This window comes from Salvia hispanica, chromosome 3 (genome assembly GCF_029641045.1).
Source record: "Salvia hispanica isolate PSC_SH4W2 chromosome 3, Shi_PSC_v1, whole genome shotgun sequence".
Classification (NCBI taxonomy): Eukaryota; Viridiplantae; Streptophyta; class Magnoliopsida; order Lamiales; family Lamiaceae; genus Salvia; species Salvia hispanica.
The window spans coordinates 22,399,873-22,420,048 of NC_142694.1; the positions used below are offsets into that span (position 1 = coordinate 22,399,873).

At 38.3% G+C, this 20,176-nt stretch overlaps 2 protein-coding genes across 5 annotated transcripts; one reads left to right on the forward strand and one right to left on the reverse strand.

The window, feature by feature from the left end:
* Nucleotides 1-6,416: 6,416 nt before the first annotated feature.
* SWEET2 (Nodulin MtN3 family protein) lies at nt 6,417-9,353 on the reverse strand. Of its 2 annotated transcripts, none has more exons than XM_048112003.2 (8): nt 9,283-9,353; nt 9,048-9,124; nt 7,807-7,843; nt 7,466-7,682; nt 7,220-7,378; nt 7,021-7,140; nt 6,780-6,911; nt 6,417-6,693 (listed from the first exon to the last, which is right to left on the reverse strand). In XM_048112003.2, exons 2-7 carry the CDS (start codon nt 9,106-9,108, stop codon nt 6,786-6,788), a joined length of 720 nt encoding a protein of 239 aa, XP_047967960.1. In that variant the 5' UTR covers nt 9,109-9,124; nt 9,283-9,353; the 3' UTR covers nt 6,417-6,693; nt 6,780-6,785. The 2 variants fall into 2 exon arrangements, with proteins under 2 accessions (XP_047967960.1, XP_088922983.1); XM_089066857.1 differs by having other exon boundaries at nt 9,303-9,321.
* A 1,654-nt stretch (nt 9,354-11,007) lies between these two features.
* On the forward strand, nt 11,008-13,856 carry LOC125215159 (trifunctional UDP-glucose 4,6-dehydratase/UDP-4-keto-6-deoxy-D-glucose 3,5-epimerase/UDP-4-keto-L-rhamnose-reductase RHM1-like). 3 transcript variants are annotated; one of them, XM_048116492.2, is made up of 3 exons: nt 11,008-11,133; nt 11,571-13,155; nt 13,238-13,856. In XM_048116492.2, the coding sequence occupies exons 2-3, from the start codon at nt 11,584-11,586 to the stop codon at nt 13,688-13,690; spliced, it is 2,025 nt and encodes a 674-aa protein (XP_047972449.1). In that variant the 5' UTR covers nt 11,008-11,133; nt 11,571-11,583; the 3' UTR covers nt 13,691-13,856. The 3 variants fall into 3 exon arrangements, with proteins under 3 accessions (XP_047972449.1, XP_047972448.1, XP_047972450.1); XM_048116491.2 differs by having other exon boundaries at nt 11,119-11,259; XM_048116493.2 differs by lacking the exon at nt 11,008-11,133 and adding an exon at nt 11,141-11,259 and having other exon boundaries at nt 11,525-13,155.
* Nucleotides 13,857-20,176: the final 6,320 nt, after the last annotated feature.

Consider the following 20,176-nt stretch of genomic DNA (forward strand, 5'->3'; position numbering starts at 1 on the left):
ATTTGGTTTTAGGCAATAACAAGTAACTGGAATTTACCTTTATATCCATGGATATTCATCTAATGATAATAATATCCTCGTCTGCCCTAATTCATATTGGATGATTATGTCTCTGTTTTACACCCCGGCGCCGCTCATTCTCACTTCCAAATTTGGAATCACCTATGGATTCAGCTGTTTAAAAAATTCATGTATACTAAGTCTACTCCCGAGGAAAAGGTCGACATAATTTGATATGGCTCACATATTAGACAAAAGAATTGACAAAATTTGCAAGAAATTCGCATAACTACTCGACTCCATAAAACCCCAATCCCCAAATCATAATTATGTATATGGTTGCGGTAGTTCGATCGGAAGTCGAATTGATGGTGTAGAGCACGCATTCATCCATGAATGCTGCGTATGCGATGGCTGTCGAGTCAGAGGTGGAAGCTGTGGGTGGTGGCGGTGTCGTCGCGATGGGGGAGGAGGTAGGAGACGAAGTCGAGAACCGGTGAGAGATGGCTTGGGCGGCGACGCAGATGAGGTGGAGATCCGTGAGGGAGTGCCAGAGATTTTTCCATCTTGTAGAGAGAGGAATTGTTGAGAAAAAACATTTTCTGATTTCGTCGGCGGTAGTCCGTACTCAATTCGAGCTCGTCAAGCTGTAGATCGGGGCAAATAAAAACCCAAAATACACCATAAACTATTATGAATTTAAGGGGCAACAACGTAATTTCATTCTGTTACTTGATTATTGTTCTTAGCCTGATACGTAACCGACCAATTTTTGCCGATTGGCAAACCAGCAATTACAGCTGCTTAAGCTTGGGCCTTTGACTTCTCAACGGGCCACACAGATAAACTAAATAACAATCCAAACATTTGTAATCAACAGTTAAGGAGCGCTAACTACTAACACTATCTAACAAACCAAACACGCTTGTGGAGTAATTAGCATAAAGATAAAAGGTTGAGAGTCCAACTTGTGGAGTAAAGGGATTTGCAATCCATCGAAAAAAAAAAGAAAATAAACATAAATATATTTATTGATCTATATATGATTCTTTGCATATGATCTATTTTATTTGATCTGCTGTCTTTCTAGATACATTCTTGAGTAGATTATATTTGTGATAAAAGTACTCTCTCCGTCTCAAAATGATTGAGGTATTTCTTTTGGACACGAGATTTAAGAAATTGATTTGTTAGGTTAAGGTAAAGAAAGTAAAGTAAGATAGAAAATAAAATAAAAAAGATTAAGAGATAATAAAGTAAGAAAGGGACTAGAGTCTTTTCCAAAAAAGAAATGAAATTATTTTGGAACAAACTAAAATGGAATACTCCCCCTATCCACGAAAAATAGGGCACATTTGCCCATTTTTGGTTGTCCATGTAAAATAGGGCACATTCAAATAATATGGACCCCACATTCCACTAACACTACTTCTCTCTTACTTTTTTCTCTTCTCTACCTTTTTTTCCTTCTCTCTTACTTTACCAATTCTACATTAAAACCCGTGTCAATTTACAAAGTGCCCTATTTTTCGTGGACGGAAGGAATACAACTCAACTGGTGACGAAAAGAGTATTAAATTTTCGAGAATTTCATATGAGAGCCTCAGGAGTCGAGGATATTCAAACCATCCTCAACAATTGGTACTAGAGCCCGATCATATGCTCTGATTTTAAAAAAAAATTCTAATTTTGATATCTGCAGTGAAATTGGTTATACTCCCTCCGTCCACCAAAAATAGTCTCGTTTTGTCATTTTCGGATGTCTACAAAAAGTAGTCTTATTTCTAAATACAGAAAATTTATCTTCCATCCACTTTTTCTCCCTTCTTCCAACCACTCAAAATGTCCACAAACTTGAGTGACATGGAGTTTTAGAAAAATTACTTAGTGTTTAGAGCATCCACAATGGCAATAGGCCAGCCATAGGCTAGCCAAACTCCTCCTGCCACATCATCAGCACTAAAATTCCTTCTACCACATCATTAGGACAAGCAACTGGACAAGCAATAGGCTAGCCATAGTCTAGCCACATCAAACAAAATTAAAAAAATAACTAAAAATTTACGGAATTAAACACAAAATACGGAATTAAATTTACGACACATATACGGAAAAATTCATTAATTTTATTTAAATAAAAAAAGTACATTAACTAAAAAAAATTACATAATAAAAAAAAACCGGACTTCCACACACGAGCCCCCACCCCACTCTACTCCTCGTCGTCGTCGCCGCCGTCGTCGCCGCCACCCGGGACCCCCAAATCTGCGGCATCTGAGCCTGCGTCTGATTCCCCCAACTGTGCCGCGGCGGCATCCAAATCGACCCGCATACTCTCGAGCATTGAGTGAAAAAACCTCTTCTCCACGGGTCAGTTGTCTCCCTCCATTCAGCAAAGATCTTGTGCATCTGTTTATGCATTTGTTGACGCGCGAAGAAGGAGAGCTCGGCTGGCGCCTTGCCAGCAGGGGGGGATGCCGACTGGACCTCATGGGACCCCTGGGCGACTCCCCTCGCTGCCCGTTGCGTCCGCCTTTGACCAACCGGGCGAGTGCGGCGAGTAAACGATGGAGGGGACGGGAACTCCTGAACATCCTCAGGGAGGTTGTGGGAACCACCGTTGTTGCCGATGTAATCACCGGCATAGTTCAGCCGCTACTTCTTCGGCCAGCCAGCATCGAAACCCGCCCGGAACTTCTCGGAATCCATCAGCATGAGATAGCAGTTCCAGTAGGTGAATTCCTTATACAGCCCCGGCACGGGGAAGGCTTTCTCCGCTATCCTCCTGCAGTTCTCGTCAGTTTGGCCACTGGTCTTCATGCGGAGGGCGTTGGTGTACAAGCCCGCAAATCGGGTGACTGCAGCCCTGATTCGCTCCCACCCCTTCCGGCAGTCCTCCCCGTTGTATGCCTTCCCATGCGGGCAATTCATCTTGTAGGCTGCTGCAATTTTAGCCCACATGTTGACGATCCTCTGATTGTTCGAAACGAGGGGATCATCGCAAACAGACACCCAAGCCTTGGACAGCGCGACATTCTCATCATCCGTCCACTTCCTCCGTGCCGGGCTGCCGTCATCAGCCAGCTGCGACGACTTACCGACCACCTTTTTGCCCTTCTTCTTCTTCGGTGCGCCCCGACCCTGACCCTGCCCCTGATCGACTTGTTCCAACAACTCCTCTAAGGAGAAAGCCTCATCTCCAGTGAATTGAGTCTCCACTGGGGTCGATGTGTGGGAAGACGTGTTGGGGTTTGGTGCCCCTTACACAGCTGAAAACTTGTACAAAACAAATAAATCAGACACGGATCTATTTGACCGATTATGCGATTAATCAATTCACATGTTAAACAGATAATTGCATGCTAGAACGCAAATAATTCATGCTCAAAGAAAGTAAATCCTAAACATGAATACTACGGTTTAGAGTTACCAATTTGATTCTCCAAAGAATCGTCGATTGCTCGCGCCTTCTCCCTAATGATGATCTTGAGTACTAGACCACGGATCTTCTCTCTAGTTCTCGAACTGTATTCGGATATCAGTGTGGGTTGATCTTATCAAAATACTAGGACTCGAATAAAGAAGACAGAAAATTCTTCACGGAGGAGAAGCTGAAAAACTCACGGAGGAGAAAAACAATGAAAAAATCGTTTCCTTCTGTAGAGAGAAAGGAACGAAAATTTTCATAATGAAAAATAATTAATTATTCTGTCTCCTTTATTCTCATATTTATATTAAGTTCCTTTTGGCCCAGACAGTGATCTGTGGAAGGTTTTGGATATGACTCCCTCAATTAGCTTTTTACTAATTAAATTGAACCCACAATTTAATTCAAGCTTATATTGGAATATTATGAGCAGCCACTATAAAAGTAATATTGAACTCTCCCCATCCAAATCCGAAATTACAAGCAATCCGGGTTTCCACTTTGTTTATTATTTATTTCTCGCGCTTAAGATATAAATGTCCATTAATTAATTAATGTCTGCTATGGACTTAATTAATTAACATCTTATTAATTCCAAGAGTGGACTTAGAAAGAAACACTTATTTATTATTCATATAGTAATAAAACTCCAACTGACCAGTTTTTCGAATAATAAAACCTTGTTCGAGCTCCTCTTGAGGACATTATCAAACGAGATTCACATTACGTACGATTCAACATAATAGTAATCCTAGCCACTACCCAATATATCAGGATTATTGGGTGCGAAAAACCCGCACCATTTGATAAGTCAAAGTAGTGCATAATCAATACCGTATGCTCAATGCTAACATATGTAGATTAAGAAATAGTATTTTATCAAGACCTAGTATTTCAGTAGATAGCATAAAGACACGTCTTGTTGTTAGATCCGTTTAGTGCTATACCACACCAATGTCATCTTATTTCAGTAAGGCTTAGAAATAATCGGACTGACATTGCAACCTTTCACGATAGGTAGCCAAAGCCTATCTAGGTTGTGAAATTCTTCTTTTTCTTTTGCAAAGCATTGCATAGAACTGACTGTGTTACCTTAAAGTGGACGTCGCCACAACCGGTCTACTAAGCAAAAGACTTAGGCATTGTTTACTTCTTATACATTTAAATGTTTATAAAACATCTTATAAATGCACAAGCAAACACAATGTAATAATATACTGATTCTATTCGTGCGAAACTGCTCGAATAATACTGAATCGGGTTAAAAGTGGATTATAGAGTTTTACATATACAAGCATGACTATTCGAACGAAACTTGCTAGAAACAGGCTTTTCGGTATAACAAACCTAACAAGACGCAGTAAAAAAATCAAGACTGGGGCGATTGACATTGTCCCCCCCCCCCCCCCCCCCCCCCGGCGTCATCTGCATCACGGGCTGCACCCCCGCCTGCCACCCCCGACATCATCTGCATCCCGGCTCCCCAACCGGGCATCATCTGCATACCGGGTTGCATCCCCGGTACCCCCTGCCCGCAGCCCTGCGGCATCATCTGCTGCAAGGGTACATGTTGTAGTACCCGCCCTTTGGCCCCCATCCAGCTCCCACGGGTACCGTGGGAGTTTGAGTCCCGCTCGTTGCCAGAGTAGACTCGTTCGTTGTTGTTATCCATTTCGCGTTGTTGCTCTTGTACAGAAATTTAGAGAGAGAGAAAACTCATTAAAACAAATGGTGCGAATAAAAATGACGTGAAAATCGCGTATATATAGTATTTCAAAAATTTAATAAAAAAATAAAAAAATAAAATGCGCTCGCCGATCGCCAGCCTACAATGGCGGCGAGCGCATCGGCCAGCGCCCGCCGAATTTCTCGTCGAAATGGCGCTCGCCGATTGCAATGGTTCGGCGAGCGGACCGGCCAGCGCCGGGAATCGGCTAGCCGGTCGCTCGCCGACCATTGTGGATGCTCTAATATAGTAAAGAGACGAAAGGTAGTTGGAGTTTTAATGAGGAGAGATAAATTTATTTTCAAATATGGAAAGTGGACATTTTAAGTAGGACAAACCGAAAATGAAAGGTGGAAATGAGTGAAACGGAGGGAATATTTTTTCTCCATATTTCTCTTTTACTTACTGTTTCTCTTTTTCTCTTATTTTACTGATTTCTCATTAAAATTCGTGCGTGCACAAATTGAACTATATTTTTTTATAGAGGAGTATCTATTTTGTGGATACATTTAATATTTCGACGTTTTTTTTTTAATTTGTGGATTATTGTAAATCCACGTGGTTGACCGTGATAGACTAGGATCATTTCATTTTTTGTTTTCTCCATGTAAGTTCAATTTCAATGTAATTGGACAACACCAGAAAATGAAGAACAGAAACCTTAGGTTGGAGACGAGTTATATTCCCATTCCATTTGCAAGCAATCAAAGGAGTTATAAATTTTTATTGACGAACAAAATTGAATAGGCAGAAGTAAAATTTTGTAATTAGCAAACAAGATTGGACAAACGAAATTATATTTATGCAATAAAGTGGGAAATTACAAAATACAATCTAAAAATAATAATAGTTGCTCCTATGACCGTCGAGCCACGACCGGAGTCGATGCTCCGCCACTGTTGCTACTACTATTCTCTAACGTTGGTCTCAATTGATCAATATAAATATCGCACTAAAACATACTACTTCCTCCGTCCCATTCTAAGTGAATCATTTTTCTTTTTAAGATTTCCCAATGACATATTTTCTATAAATAAAAACACTCTCTCTCTACTTTTTCCTTCGCTCTCCACTTAACTCACAAAATAGATAAAATTCTATGCCGGAATAAAAATATTCCACTTTTAGAGTAGGACAGGAGTATAATGATAATTAAAAGAGTACAAAAATAAGATCAGGCACAGGAAAGACAAAATTGTGCCAAGAAAATCTGCTGCAACCATAAATTATCAACTTTAATGAAGTCTCAGAACACATCCTAAATTACTAATATACCAAAAATACTGCCTTGATGAATGTAGAAGTTGAAGAACATCCATACAGGGAATCTGGAAGCTCAGATTTCTAAAAAAGCAATAGAATATGACAATAGTGATAAATAAAATGTAAGACAGATGGAAAAGGAAAGAATAACAAAAACATTTTTCAACTGCCAGCCTCAAATATACAGAGATCCCAGGCCTGAAGATGACTCGTTGAGCTCGACTCTTGTCCTTCGATACTCAACGTACAAACAATCTTGAGGGGTCTAGCTCAACATCTGAATGGGCCGGAAAGAGTTGACTCTTAATTTCCAAATAATCTAAAATCAATTCATAGTTGAAGCTGCAACAAAACATACATTACCTTTTTTCAGGCACCACTACCAGAATAGGAAACTATCAGTGGTTGTGTGGAATCTCTTGTTGATGGCTTTGTGTAATACCAGAACAAACACAATTGTATTGTTGCCAAAACAGTTCCAATCCCGTTGGGGACCTGAAATATACGCGAAGAAGAGGATCGAATCTTACAGACTCGCAACGACTAGAATAAAATATCATTTAATTAAACCAGCTATGCCATCAAGAATAAGAAGAGATCTTACGTATATAAATGGATCGAAATTGAATAAACCGTATAAGAGAAACGATGTGCTCATCAAGAACGTGCAGAGGGACAGATGAAACGGCATGAATTCAACGCTTTTTGTTCTAATCACCAAATTCTGCCAAAAAAAAACCATCAAGAAACTAGGCTATGCTACAGATAAGTATTATTCAAAGAAGATTAAAGGCTTCACGTACGATTATAAACAACGGTGAAGCAAACATAGATACGAGGGCAGCACAGCTTAGAAATCCAACGGTCAGATGGCGGACTTCAAAGTCACTCATGAGCAAGCTTCCCACTGCAATAGCTGCAAACACTATGAAAACTGACAAAAGCAGCCCTAACATCCTCAACTGCAGGGAAATTCACATTACAGATTCAAAATTTCGTAACCTATTGAGATCAGAGGCTGAAAATACGAAGACTGTCAAAGCAATAACCTTTCTATTCTTTTCAGCGTGTACTATGAAGATAGCGATGTACACTAGCTGGAAAACTCCACCAACTGAATTGACTGTTGTGACAAGCAAGTTGTCAGTCGAGATCATTGGCAAACCATACCAAGCAGTGATCAAGCAGTTCAAGAGAGTGTAGATGTAAGGCAGCCCCGAGAACTGCTCTGTTGACTCGTTCCTAATAATTCTCCTGAACGTAGGCCTGCAGAAAATGATTGAAACAACCATACACAAACTTGGCATTGCTGATTAAAATTTGTCCTTCCTACATAGTTTCAATGTAAACAATTCGAGTAAAATGGATGTCAGGAGCGGGAAATACTCACACAGGAGATAGAAATAGTCCGAAAGCAAAGATATTCCCTGCAGCACAGTCGAAGCAATTCATGAGAGTCCGGACCAAGTTTAGCAGAAGGGGACTACAAGTCTCAATCTTTTCCTTATCTCTATTGTTTCCTATCTTAGTTTCTTAAATAGAATTTGATCTTAGTTTGGATATTCTTATGCTTTAAAGCAAGTAGGCTGTATAAGGAGCTAGTGCTATCACTTTCTTTATCATTCATTCCCTTCCCTAAGCTATCAACCAAAAACAAAATGCTACAATTTGCATAAAAAAATGCAACACAAAATCAAACTTTATGTTTTTCTCTGAAACACATCTTTTTTTAGCATTGCATTAAAACAAACAATGTAGGGGTTGTTCGGTTTGCAAGATCGTATCACGGGATTAAATATGTAGAGTTCGTTGTTCATGCTATTGAATCCCAGAAATCCATCTAAGATGGATAATCATGTCATAATTAGTCATAGCCAAATCCCCTCCAATTAAAATAATCTCACAACTTAATCCTAGATTATATCTCTTAGATTATATCTAGTAGTACTATTTTATCCAGAAAACCGAACACCACTGTACTTGTCTAGATTAACGAATCAAACCCCATACTTGGCATTCACCATAACCAAATTCTTGATAATTCAGATATCGAATTAAAGATATTTCCTCCCAAATTATAAGAAATTTGGTATTACCAAAGAAGGTTTAGACTTTAATGGTAAATAACTACATAAACTCATTCAATCCTTTTTAATAAAGTTAATGTGGCCACTAATATCATGGAACTTTCAAAAAGTTTGGGTTCTTCCCGTGAATTTCCAATTTGGCATATAATATCACGAACTTTACCCGAGTTTGTTATTTTTCACGAACGAATTATTTTTGGATATATTAATGGATTGAAGAACAATTTTGGAGGGTGTGCTTCAAGCAAAACTATCCTCAAAGATTGAAGATCTCGAAGCTCTCGAATTTGTTGTCAAGAAATGAAGAAAAAAAAATCTGTATCATGATATTACTTTCTGGAATTTTGTTTGCCGGTGGAAAATAACGTACTCGGATAAAGGATATTATTTGCCAAGATAAAAGTTCATGGAAAAAATCTCAACTTTTTGAAAGTTCCACGTGCTAACAAAACAACCATAGAAACGAACAGAAAGGAAAAACCCATGAACCACAAAGTAAAATTGAAAGCAAAATACAAACATAAAGGAGTAGGAGTTAAAATACCTGCAATTCCAGCTGCATCTTTGCAGGCTGTGAGCACTTGAATCGAACCCAGAAAATCCATCTAGGTTTTTTAGTCTCTGCTCAAAAACAAATGGTAGTCAATTTCATCAATAACTCAAAAGGCTTCATATATATTGTGGACCATTCAAATCAAAGTCTCTCTCAAAATATCTTCTACTTGTTGTAAGTTGTCTATCTGTTTCCAGCCAAGCAGAAATTATGGAGTGAAATCAACCTGAAATGTTAAACCCTCACACATTTAAAAGGCGGAAGGATCACAGGTTTAGTATAGTTGAGTTTTGTCAGCTGCTCACACATAATCTATTGGGATCGGAGATTCGGAGTTCTCCATTAATATAAGTGGAATGATTAAGAGCACGTTTTATTTATTTGTCTTTTCTTCCAGCTCTATAATTTTGTGACCACAATTAATCATCATTTTGCCAAATCATATATCCTATAAAAATAGGCTGAAATTCTTTTTTCATTCGTGTTATAAAAATAATTCATGTCAAAAACTTTTTTTTTTCTTTATTATTGATGGCCTTATTATCCATTATATTATTTTAGCTGTTTTTTTTCTTCTCTCACTTTACCTATTTCAAAAAAAAATTGTGTTTCCCAAATAATTTATTTCTATAAAAAGGATGAAGTATTATAGAGTAATTAGATAAGAAACTAATTTGTTGGAGAAATAATATTTTAGTTAATACTTTTTTATATATGTTCTTCATTTAATAGAGATTAATATAAGGTCGTTCGTCCCATAGATATAGAGCATATTTCTTTCTTTTTTTCGTCCAATACAAATAGTCCATATCCATTTATGAAAATCTTTCTCCTTCTCTTTTACTTTATTTTTATGGACCCCATCATCCATTACACAATTTCAACAATTTTTTCTCATTCTCTCTTACTTTACCAATTACGCAGTAAAACTCGTGTTAAACTCATATGTCCTATTTATATATGACAGAGGGAGTATTTTGTTTATCATTTCTCATGATAGGTCAGGTTAATCAACATATCCAACCAACTTCCGTACTTTTTTTTATCCTACTTGACACTAGAAAATAAATGTGGTTTTCTACGTAGCTTTTTATCATATAGTCACTAACTTAAAAATTAATCTAAAATATCATAAATATTTCACAGTTGTCCAATTATTCGTAAGATTTTTGCCGAAGATGTCATACTTGGGCTGGGTTGAGAAATAACAAACAAAATACTCCCTCCGTCCCACAAAGATTGTCTCACTTTGACCGGGCACGGGTTTTAAAAAATGTAATGAAAAATGAGTTGAAAAGGTTAGTGAAATGTGGGTCATACTTTTATATATTAGTTTTATAATAAAATGTGAGTAGGAATGAGTTAGTGGAATATGAGGTCCACTACCATAAATGGTAAAATGTGAAATGGGACAAACTTTGTGGGACGGACGAGAATGGAAAAGTGGGACAATCTTTGTTTGTGGGACGGAGGGAGTATAAAGATTGTGATATTTTAGACCAATTTTAATGTTCATGGAAAATACTAAAATCTAGCAAAAGTTGATGGTCTTAGGGGCCAATTTTTCAATTTTTTATACTCCCTCCGTCCATAAAAAAATAGTCCTATTTTAGTCTTATTTTTTTCAGTTTGGGATGTCCACCGAAAATAGTCTCATTTCTTACAATGGAAAGTTTCTCTCTCATATTTTTCCCATATTTTTCTCTCCTCTATTATACTTTACCACTTTTTCTCATTTTCTCTTATTTTATCAAGTTTTTCTCCTTCACTCTCTTATTTTACCTATTTCTCATTAAAACTCGTGTAATCCATAAATAAGACTATTTTTTTTGGACGGAAGAAATAGTATCATCAAACATTATATTTGAAATTAGAAACTCCAATAATTTAAACAATCATTTAAATATCTAATCTTTGTTATCGGTTATCCTATCTATAAAACGGTTGTTCAAAAAATTTGTATCCTCCATAATTTATTCAATCCAATGGTTGAGTCTCTCCAAAATCAATCACATCAGGTGTATTGCTCACCTTGATCTATAATTGGGAAGGATGAAAAGTGCAAATTTTAATAGAGGTAAATGATTGTTCCATTCTTTTCGCCGCTCCTTGTCTTAACCATTCACTTCTCTCTCCCATTTCAATCTTCTCTCCCCCTTTTCTTCCCCTATTTCCATGTCCGAGTCATTATCGCAGATTAAACGTGAGTTTCTTTCACCCTGCATTCATTCAACTCTTTAATTTCTGCTATTGACTCTGTATTCAATGTTATATGCGATGATCTAATTGGATCCATGAGATTGATCTAGGGTTCTATTGTGATGATTTCAAAAATAATTGAATGCGAATTTGATTCATCCATCATTTAACATCCATTTAAAAGAATTAAACTCGATATGTAATGTGAATCATATTTTTGTTATGGATGTGAATTACCTAAATTATGATCTTAGCTGATTTTTCTTTAGGCAGATGCTATCCTAGTATGAAAACATGGTTGCTTTTCTGCTGTAGATACTAAGCAACAATGTCGAACTTTACACCGAAAAACATCCTCATCACTGGGGCTGCCGGATTCATCGCTTCACATGTCGCAAACAGGCTTATACGAAACTATCCCGAATACAAGATTGTCGTGCTCGACAAGCTTGATTACTGCTCCAATCTCAAGAACCTCCTTCCTTCCAAATCCTCTCCCAACTTCAAGTTTGTCAAGGGAGACATCGGTAGCGCTGACCTTGTCAATTACCTTCTCGTCGCTGAGAACATTGACACTATAATGCATTTCGCTGCCCAAACCCATGTTGACAATTCCTTTGGTAACAGTTTCGAGTTCACCAAGAATAACATTTATGGCACTCATGTGCTCTTGGAGGCGTGCAAGGTAACCGGACAGATTAGAAGGTTTATCCATGTTAGCACGGATGAGGTCTATGGAGAGACTGAGGAGGATGCTATTGTTGGGAACCACGAGGCCTCGCAGCTCCTTCCGACCAACCCTTACTCAGCAACAAAGGCTGGGGCTGAGATGCTCGTTATGGCATATGGTAGATCTTATGGATTGCCTGTTATTACCACGAGAGGTAATAATGTTTATGGCCCCAATCAGTTTCCGGAAAAGTTAATTCCTAAGTTCATTCTCTTGGCCATGAGAGGGAAAACACTTCCCATCCATGGTGATGGATCCAACGTTCGAAGTTACCTCTATTGTGAGGATGTTGCCGAAGCCTTTGAGGTTGTTCTCCACAAGGGAGAAGTTGGTCATGTTTACAACATTGGGACGAAGAGGGAGAGGAGGGTGATCGATGTAGCCAGCGACATGTGCAAGCTGTTCAAGATGGACCCCGACAAGGTCATTGAGTTCGTGGATAACAGGCCTTTTAATGATCAACGGTACTTCCTAGACGACCAGAAGCTGAAGGAGTTAGGTTGGTCAGAGAGGACCCCATGGGAGGAGGGTTTGAAGAAGACAATTGAGTGGTACACCAGCAATCCTGATTGGTGGGGTGATGTATCCGGTGCACTGCTTCCTCATCCTAGAATGCTGATGATGCCTGGTGGAATCGAGAGGCATTTTGACGGAGCTGAGCAGTACGAGTCTGGGAAGTCCGAATTCACTGCTAACTCTACTCAGAAGATGGTGTTGCCGCCTTCCAAGACTGGCCAATCAATGGAGAAACCGGCCTTCCGGTTCTTGATATATGGCAGGACGGGGTGGATTGGTGGTTTGCTCGGAAAATTGTGTGAGAAACAGGAGATAGCGTATGAGTATGGAAAGGGGCGTCTTGAGAATCGCCACCAGGTTTTGGCCGACATTAATGCTGTGAAGCCTACACATGTTCTGAATGCAGCTGGTTTAACTGGTAGACCCAACGTCGATTGGTGTGAAAGCCATAAGACTGAGACTATTCGTGTCAATGTTGCTGGCACGCTGACCTTGGCCGATGTATGCAGAGAGAACGGACTCCTGATGCTGAATTTTGCCACTGGCTGCATCTTTGAATACGATGCTGCGCACCCTGAGGGTTCTGGCATTGGATACAAGGAGGAAGACACACCCAATTTCATCGGATCTTTCTATTCCAAGACGAAGGCGATGGTAATATTTTGTTTAGGTTGCAGCCTAGTGCAAATTACTTGTCATATATTTGCATGCTAACTTTTGGTGTGCACTCTATCAGGTGGAATCGCTCTTGAAAGAATACGACAACGTCTGCACGCTGAGAGTCCGGATGCCGATATCTTCAGACCTGAGCAACCCGCGCAATTTCGTTACCAAGATCTCGAAGTACAACAAGGTGGTTAACATCCCTAACAGCATGACAATCTTGGATGAGCTTCTTCCAATTGCAATTGAGATGGCAAAACGAAACCTCAGAGGCATCTGGAACTTCACCAACCCGGGTGTCGTCAGCCACAACGAGGTGCTGGAGATGTACAAGCAATATATTGACCCGGATTTCAAGTACGCCAATTTCACCCTCGAGGAACAAGCAAAGGTCATTGTTGCTGCCAGAAGCAACAACGAGATGGACGCGTCTAAACTGAAGAAAGAGTTCCCCGAGTTGCTCTCGATCAAGGAGTCGTTGATCAAGTACGTGTTTGAACCAAACAGGAAGACCCCACCCAAGTGAAGTGTCGTTATCTATGTGAGCTGCCTGCATTTTGGTCTAGATTATCTTTGATCAATTTCTCTGTATGTTAGCGTTAGTTTGATGTTTAGAAATATGCCCTTCATTTTGCATTTGTGGATCAGCTGATTAGATTTATATACATAAGAATATATGCTTGTATTGTTCATTTGTTGGTCCATCACTCTTGCTAGATGAGGCTATTATATTGATTTCATGTTTCCAATCCCTAGAGTAATTTCCATGAATTTTATTTTTAGCCTTTTGTTTGGAATGACCCAAAAACTTTGCGCTCTTGTATTTAATTATCGTACTACACACCATTTTGGCTCGGCACGAGTTTTAAGAAATTGTTTGACTTTATGAAGAAAAGTAAAGGGAGAAAGTGATTGGAATGTGAGAGCTATTTAAAGTATTAGTTTTATATTGGATTGTGAGTGTAAAAAGTTGGTGGGATGTGAGATCCACGTACTAAAAGTGGAATAAAGTAAATAGTTCTATAAATTGTGACAACAAAAATGGTAAAAGGGTTCTTTAAATCGTGGACAGAGGGAGTAGATTGCAAGGGAGACAATTAAGTTTTTAGGCCAAAATATGTTCGAATAACGTACTACTCCCCCGTCCGCCATTTAAAGATGCATTTTAATTCGACATGAGTTTTTAAAAATTGTTTGATTTTATAAAAAAAAGAGTAAAAAATGTTAGTGGAGATTGTCTCATTTTTATATATTAATTTCATACTTGAATGTGAGTGTAACGAGTTTGTGAAATATATAATCCCCTATTACTAAAGATTGTTTAAAGCATGCCTTTAATTTGCAGCACGAGGACTTCCATAATTAAAAAAACACACATTACTAATAATGTGTGTTTAGTCCGCGTCACCTGCATGCGCGTGCATCGTGTGGCTTCCACGTGTCGGTAGGCGGCCTTTCCTTAATAATAAGTCATAGTTTTATCATAAAATCAATATTTTGATTTTATTTTTACCGATAAACACAAAAATATTAATTGTCTTTTCAAATCTCCCTTCTATAGATATTAGATACCCTACTTCTTCCACTTCGTTTACACCTAAATTTCATTTTCTTCTTCAATTTCTTCTTATTTTTCTTTCAAATTGACACATTATTCTCAAATTTTTCTATTTTTCCAAATTCTATAATATCAAATTGCTACAAACAAGTCAAACAATGAATTATACGCGCATATAACTTGCCCCAACACTATCATTCACATGAATCCAAGCCACCAAACCATGGTATGTATATGTCTAAAAGTAATGCATATTAGCTTATGCATAAATATATTATATATATCTATATGAATATATCATATTTGAGTTCTTTGTTGGTGTAAAAATTTGTAGGATTAGTCATCTAATATGATTTCGATTCAGCATGCTCATGCACAACCTTTCTCATATACTTCATTATTGACTCAGGTATATTTCACACTCAAAAGATGATATATTACCATATTTTCTTATGTGCTTCATTTGTAACTAGATATACATTATTTTTGCTTTATAGGGTTATCAAGGTGTTCCAAGTTTACCTCAAATCATGTTTCCGAGTGATTGTCCCCCTTGATTTTATCTCAAGTTGAAAAAAGTATTTTGGATTGGAGAAATTTATTTTAGGTATCGTTGCTAGAACGTGAAGAAATACTTTTGAAGAGATTTTTGCAATAGCTTTAAATTTGAACAAGGAGTAGTATTTTTATTTCTTTTGTTTATGAAAGTGGGAGACATATTATGTACCCTTCGTTCTAATAAATATGAAACGTTTGCTTTTCGGCATATGATTTTATGTAGCGTTGTTTTATGAGTTAAAGAAGAGAGAGTAAAGTATGAGAGAGAAAAAAGTAGAGATAAAGTTATTTCTATTTTAAGAAAATTTTCATTTTTAATGGGACAACCCAAAAAGGAAAACGTTTCATTTCTAGTGGGACAGGGGGAGTATTAATTACCGACTAAGTTTCAAAAGATTATACTTTTCGGTAATCTTCAAGTTATTCTATTTGAAAACACAATATTTTATTTTTAGTTTTTGATTTTCTTGTTTATAAAATTTCTTAATTTTTTACTTGTTAATAATTGAAATTTAGTACTCCCCCTGTACCATTAGAAATGCAACGTTTTCCTTTTTGGATTGTCCCACTAAAAATGAAACGTTTCCTAAAATGGAAACATCACTCTCTCTACTTTTCCCTCTCTCCTACTTTACTCTCTCTTCATCAACTCACAAAACAACACTTAATAAAATTTCGTGCCAGAAACCAAATGTTTCATATTTATTGGGACGGATGGAGTATAATTTATTACTGCTAAGTTATAGTCATAAATTTTGTATCTATAATTTTTTTGTATATATAAATATAAAACAAAGACAAATATTCTTACCTATCAAATCCTATGAAAGTTAATGTAATAGTACGATTACTTTTTTTTTATATAAAATATTACTGTTATATTGAAGTATATTTTACGCCAATTATAGGATATTAAAAGAGAGATACTGAAGTATCAAATTTATAATTTTTATATTATAAGGAAGATATTATAGTCATTCCATCTAATACTAGGATTATGCTACCTTCCATAAATGAATTACCGGAGCCGTTAGTTTAGTATATTGGACTTATATTTATGTGGCATTTTACTTCCATTTGTCAATAAATTAATGGTGAGGTATACCACATAATCATGCCACTTGGTATGGAATGAGTATGGAATTTTTACTCCATTCAAACAGTGAATTATACTCAGCATATAACTTGCCCCAACACTCTCATGCCGCTCATCTCCATTTTTTCTCTGCCACAGCAACATTTCATCTTCTAGAGCATAACCAGTATTCCCTCCATTCGCCAATAGGAGTCACATTTCTCTACGGCACGAATTTTAAGAAATATTAAGAAAAGTTGATGGAATATGTGTCTCACTTATATATATTAGTTTTAAATGATATGTGAGTGGAATGAGTTAGTTGAATGTGAGGGCCTCATGCCATTTATAGTAATAATGAACCGGAACTCTTATTCGCGGACGAACTAAAATGACAAAACGGGACTCCTATTCGTGGACGGAGGGAGTAATAGTCTGCTCTATATATCCTCATTCTCATTTTTCACATCACCACTATTTTTTACTTTTAAATTTTTGTTATTAAATAAAATAAAATATCAAAACAATACAAATTAAAGGCAAAACTAAAATACTTAATTAGAAAAAAGTTACAACAAAAAAAAAATATAGAAAATAATACTCCATCCGTCCCTGAAAATTTTTCACTTATTTTCATTTTTCGTCTGTCCCTAAATATTTGTCACCTTTCACTTTTACCATTTTTGGTAGTGGACCCACATTTTACTAACTCATTTTCACTCACATTTTATTATAAAACAAATATATAAAAAATGGACTCACATACCACTAACTTTTATTAACACACTTTCTATTACATTTTTTAAAACTCGTGCAGGGTCAAATGGTAACAAATTATTAGGGATGGAGGGAGTATAAAAAACTAGTACTCCACAAAATATTACTCCCTCCATCCCACTTTAGGAGTCTCGGTTTACCATTTTTAGGTATCCCACTTTAGGAGTCCTGGTTGGAATATCCCATAAATGGTAATAGGCCTCACATTTCACTAATAACCTTTTTCCACTCACATTTTATTATAAAACTAATATAAAAAATTAGGATCCACCTTCCACTATCTTTTTTCACCAACTTTTTTATATTTCTTAAAACTCGTGCCGAACTCAAATGAGACTCCTAAAGTGGGACGGGGGAAGTAGAAAAAATAGGGTATTTATATAGAAGAGATTGGAGTGAAAGATGATAAATGGGTTAAAAATATGAGAAAAAAATAAAAATAAAAATAAAAATAAAGAAGAGATCGGTGGTCTTATCGGCCGAAGGTGTGCAATAGCACCGATCACCCGACCAATCGACATTCCTGACGCACAGGGTGGGCGGGAAGGGCGTGAGATCGCAGAGGCGGGCGATCGTCCAGTATTGCGAGTGGCCTTAATCAAAACAATCTACCCTATATTGAAATGCCTACTCGGTTGGCCACAATCTTCATCTCCCCAAGGTTTCCCTAATATGTCATTTCTGAAATGTCTCAGAAAATATCAAAATTGCCCGAGACACCAAAGAAGTGAAATTTATTCCCACGTTTTCGAAATACAAATGTTGTACACGACATCAAATATACTCCTATTAAAAGTCCTTGTTGGTATCAACAAATATCCAATAGTTGGCAACCAACAAAAATCAAAATCGTTTTTTGTTGAAAGTTGAGAACAACTAGAATAAGGTACAACCGATTGGCTTCCCAATGCACACTTTTTGTATGGTTCAAGCCCGTTACGATTGTGTCAATCCAATAATTAAAAAAATTGAGAATCAATTGAAGATTGGCAAGCGATCGGCTAGTGCATTTTTTTAATTAAATTTTTGAAGCAGTATATATACGCGATTTTCACGTCATTTTCATTCACACCACTTGTTTTAACGAGTTTTCTTTCTCTCTTAATTTCTGTACAAGAGCAACAACGCGAAATGAGTAACACGGGTGGTAGTGGTGGTAGTAGTGATGAGGAGTACGAACGGCAAATGGACGAAGCATTGGAGGCCTATACGAAGGGTGAGATAGACCGACTGCTACAAAAGGCTTTGCAGCCGGCGGTACCTCGACCTCCACCCGTTGTCCACCGTCGAGCAGTGATTGCTCGGGATCACGTAGCTGCACATCAGCGGCTATATGACGACTACTTCGCAGAGCAGCCGCGGTTTAACGCCAACGTGTTCAGGCGGCGTTTTAGGATGCGCAAGGAGCTGTTTATGCGTATCGTTGACGCTTTGGAGCGTCGATATAAATGCTTCCGCTTCAGGCACAATGCGGCCGGCAGACCCGGCCACACCCCTATTCAAAAGTGCACTGCGACAATCAGGCAGTTGGCCTACGGAGGCGCGGCAGACATGTGGGACGAGTACCTCCACATCGGTGAGGCGTCTGCACTGAAGTGTCTGAAGCATTTCTGTGAGGGCGTCGTTGAAATAGTCAAGGACCAGTATCTTCGAAACCCTACCCCGACAGACTGTCAGGATCTGATGCAGATGCACGGGGAGAAGCATGGGTTCCTGGGGATGTTAGGCAGCATAGATTGTATGCATTGGGAGTGGAAGACCTGTCCTGCTGCCTGGAAGGGGTTCTACACCACCGGCTACAAGGAAAAGAATCCCACGATGATCCTCGAGGTCGTAGCTGATTATCGGCTGTGGATTTGGCACACATAATTTGGGGTAGCCGGGTCGAACAACGACCTCAACGTCCTCAACTCGTCGCCCCTTTTCAACGAGCAGTGCCAGGGCGTCGGTCCGACCATCAGTTTTGTCGCCAACGGCAACCGGCATGATATGGGCTACTACTTGGCGGATGGGATATACCCTAGGTGGCCCGTCTTTGTGAAGACGATCAGATGCGCAAATGAGGACAGAAAGACCTACTTTGCGGAACGGCAGGAGTCGGCGCACAAGGACGTGGAGCGCGCATTTGGTGTTCTCCAGTCCCGATGGGCGGCAATTAGGGGTCCAACGCGTTTGTGGCATGTCGACTGCATTGCTTCTATAATGTTCGCCTGTATTATCATGCACAACATGAAAGTCGAAGATGAAGGTGTACAACTGACTAATTGGGCCAATGACGATGAAGTCGGTCCAAGCCACGGCGTGGCCACCCCCAACGTACGAAGGGGGGTACCTCATGATGAAGTCGGCCGCCTCCAGGCACATGCCGACATGCGCCAAGTGGATGCCCATATACAACTCCAAAAGGATTTAATTGAAGAGTTGTGGGCGCGGAGAACTGCACGACGATAGTTATTTTTGGTTTTGTGTATTTTTTTTATTGTGGTAATTTTTTTTAATTAATGTACTTTTTTTTATTTTAATGAAATTAATGAATTTTCCCGTATATGTGTCGTATGTTTAATTCTGCATTTTGTGTTTAATTCCGTAAATTTAGTTGTTTTTTTTAAAATAGTGTCGATGATGTGACTAGCCTATGGCTAGCCTATTGCTTGTCCAGTGGCGTGTCCCGATGATGTGGCAGGAGGAATTTTAGTGCTGGATGATGTGGCAGGAGGAGAAATAGGCCTATGGCTTGTCCAGTGGCGTGTCCCGATAATATAAAATAATATGATCATATCTAAAATAGTTGTACATTTTTAATTGTTCCATACAATTAAAATTTTGATGAAACTTACCAACGGATCGTAGTGCAATTGACAGTGCGGAGCTATGTGGGTTCATACCCGCCACTCACTGGGAGATATGACCTTAATCCGCAAACCTGATTAAGCAGGTTCAATCGGATTTCACTAAAAGCGGTGTTCGGTATACCTCCGGTCAAAAAAAATAAAAATTGATGAAACTTGTTGTGACTTTTGTACTTTTCGATATTATATCTACAA

Excerpts from the sequence above, each read along its gene's own strand:
- SWEET2 (XM_048112003.2), bottom strand. The coding sequence starts at position 9,108 with ATGGATTTTCTGGGTTCGATTCAAGTGCTCACAGCCTGCAAAGATGCA. Across the intron at positions 7,379-7,465 it reads ACGCTGAAAAGAATAGAAAG|TTGAGGATGTTAGGGCTGCT; the intron begins GTTATTGCTTTG and ends ATTTCCCTGCAG. Across the intron at positions 7,141-7,219 it reads CTTCACCGTTGTTTATAATC|AATTTGGTGATTAGAACAAA; the intron begins GTACGTGAAGCC and ends TTTTTTTGGCAG.
- LOC125215159 (XM_048116492.2), top strand. The coding sequence starts at position 11,584 with ATGTCGAACTTTACACCGAAAAACATCCTCATCACTGGGGCTGCCGGA. Across the intron at positions 13,156-13,237 it reads ATTCCAAGACGAAGGCGATG|GTGGAATCGCTCTTGAAAGA; the intron begins GTAATATTTTGT and ends GCACTCTATCAG.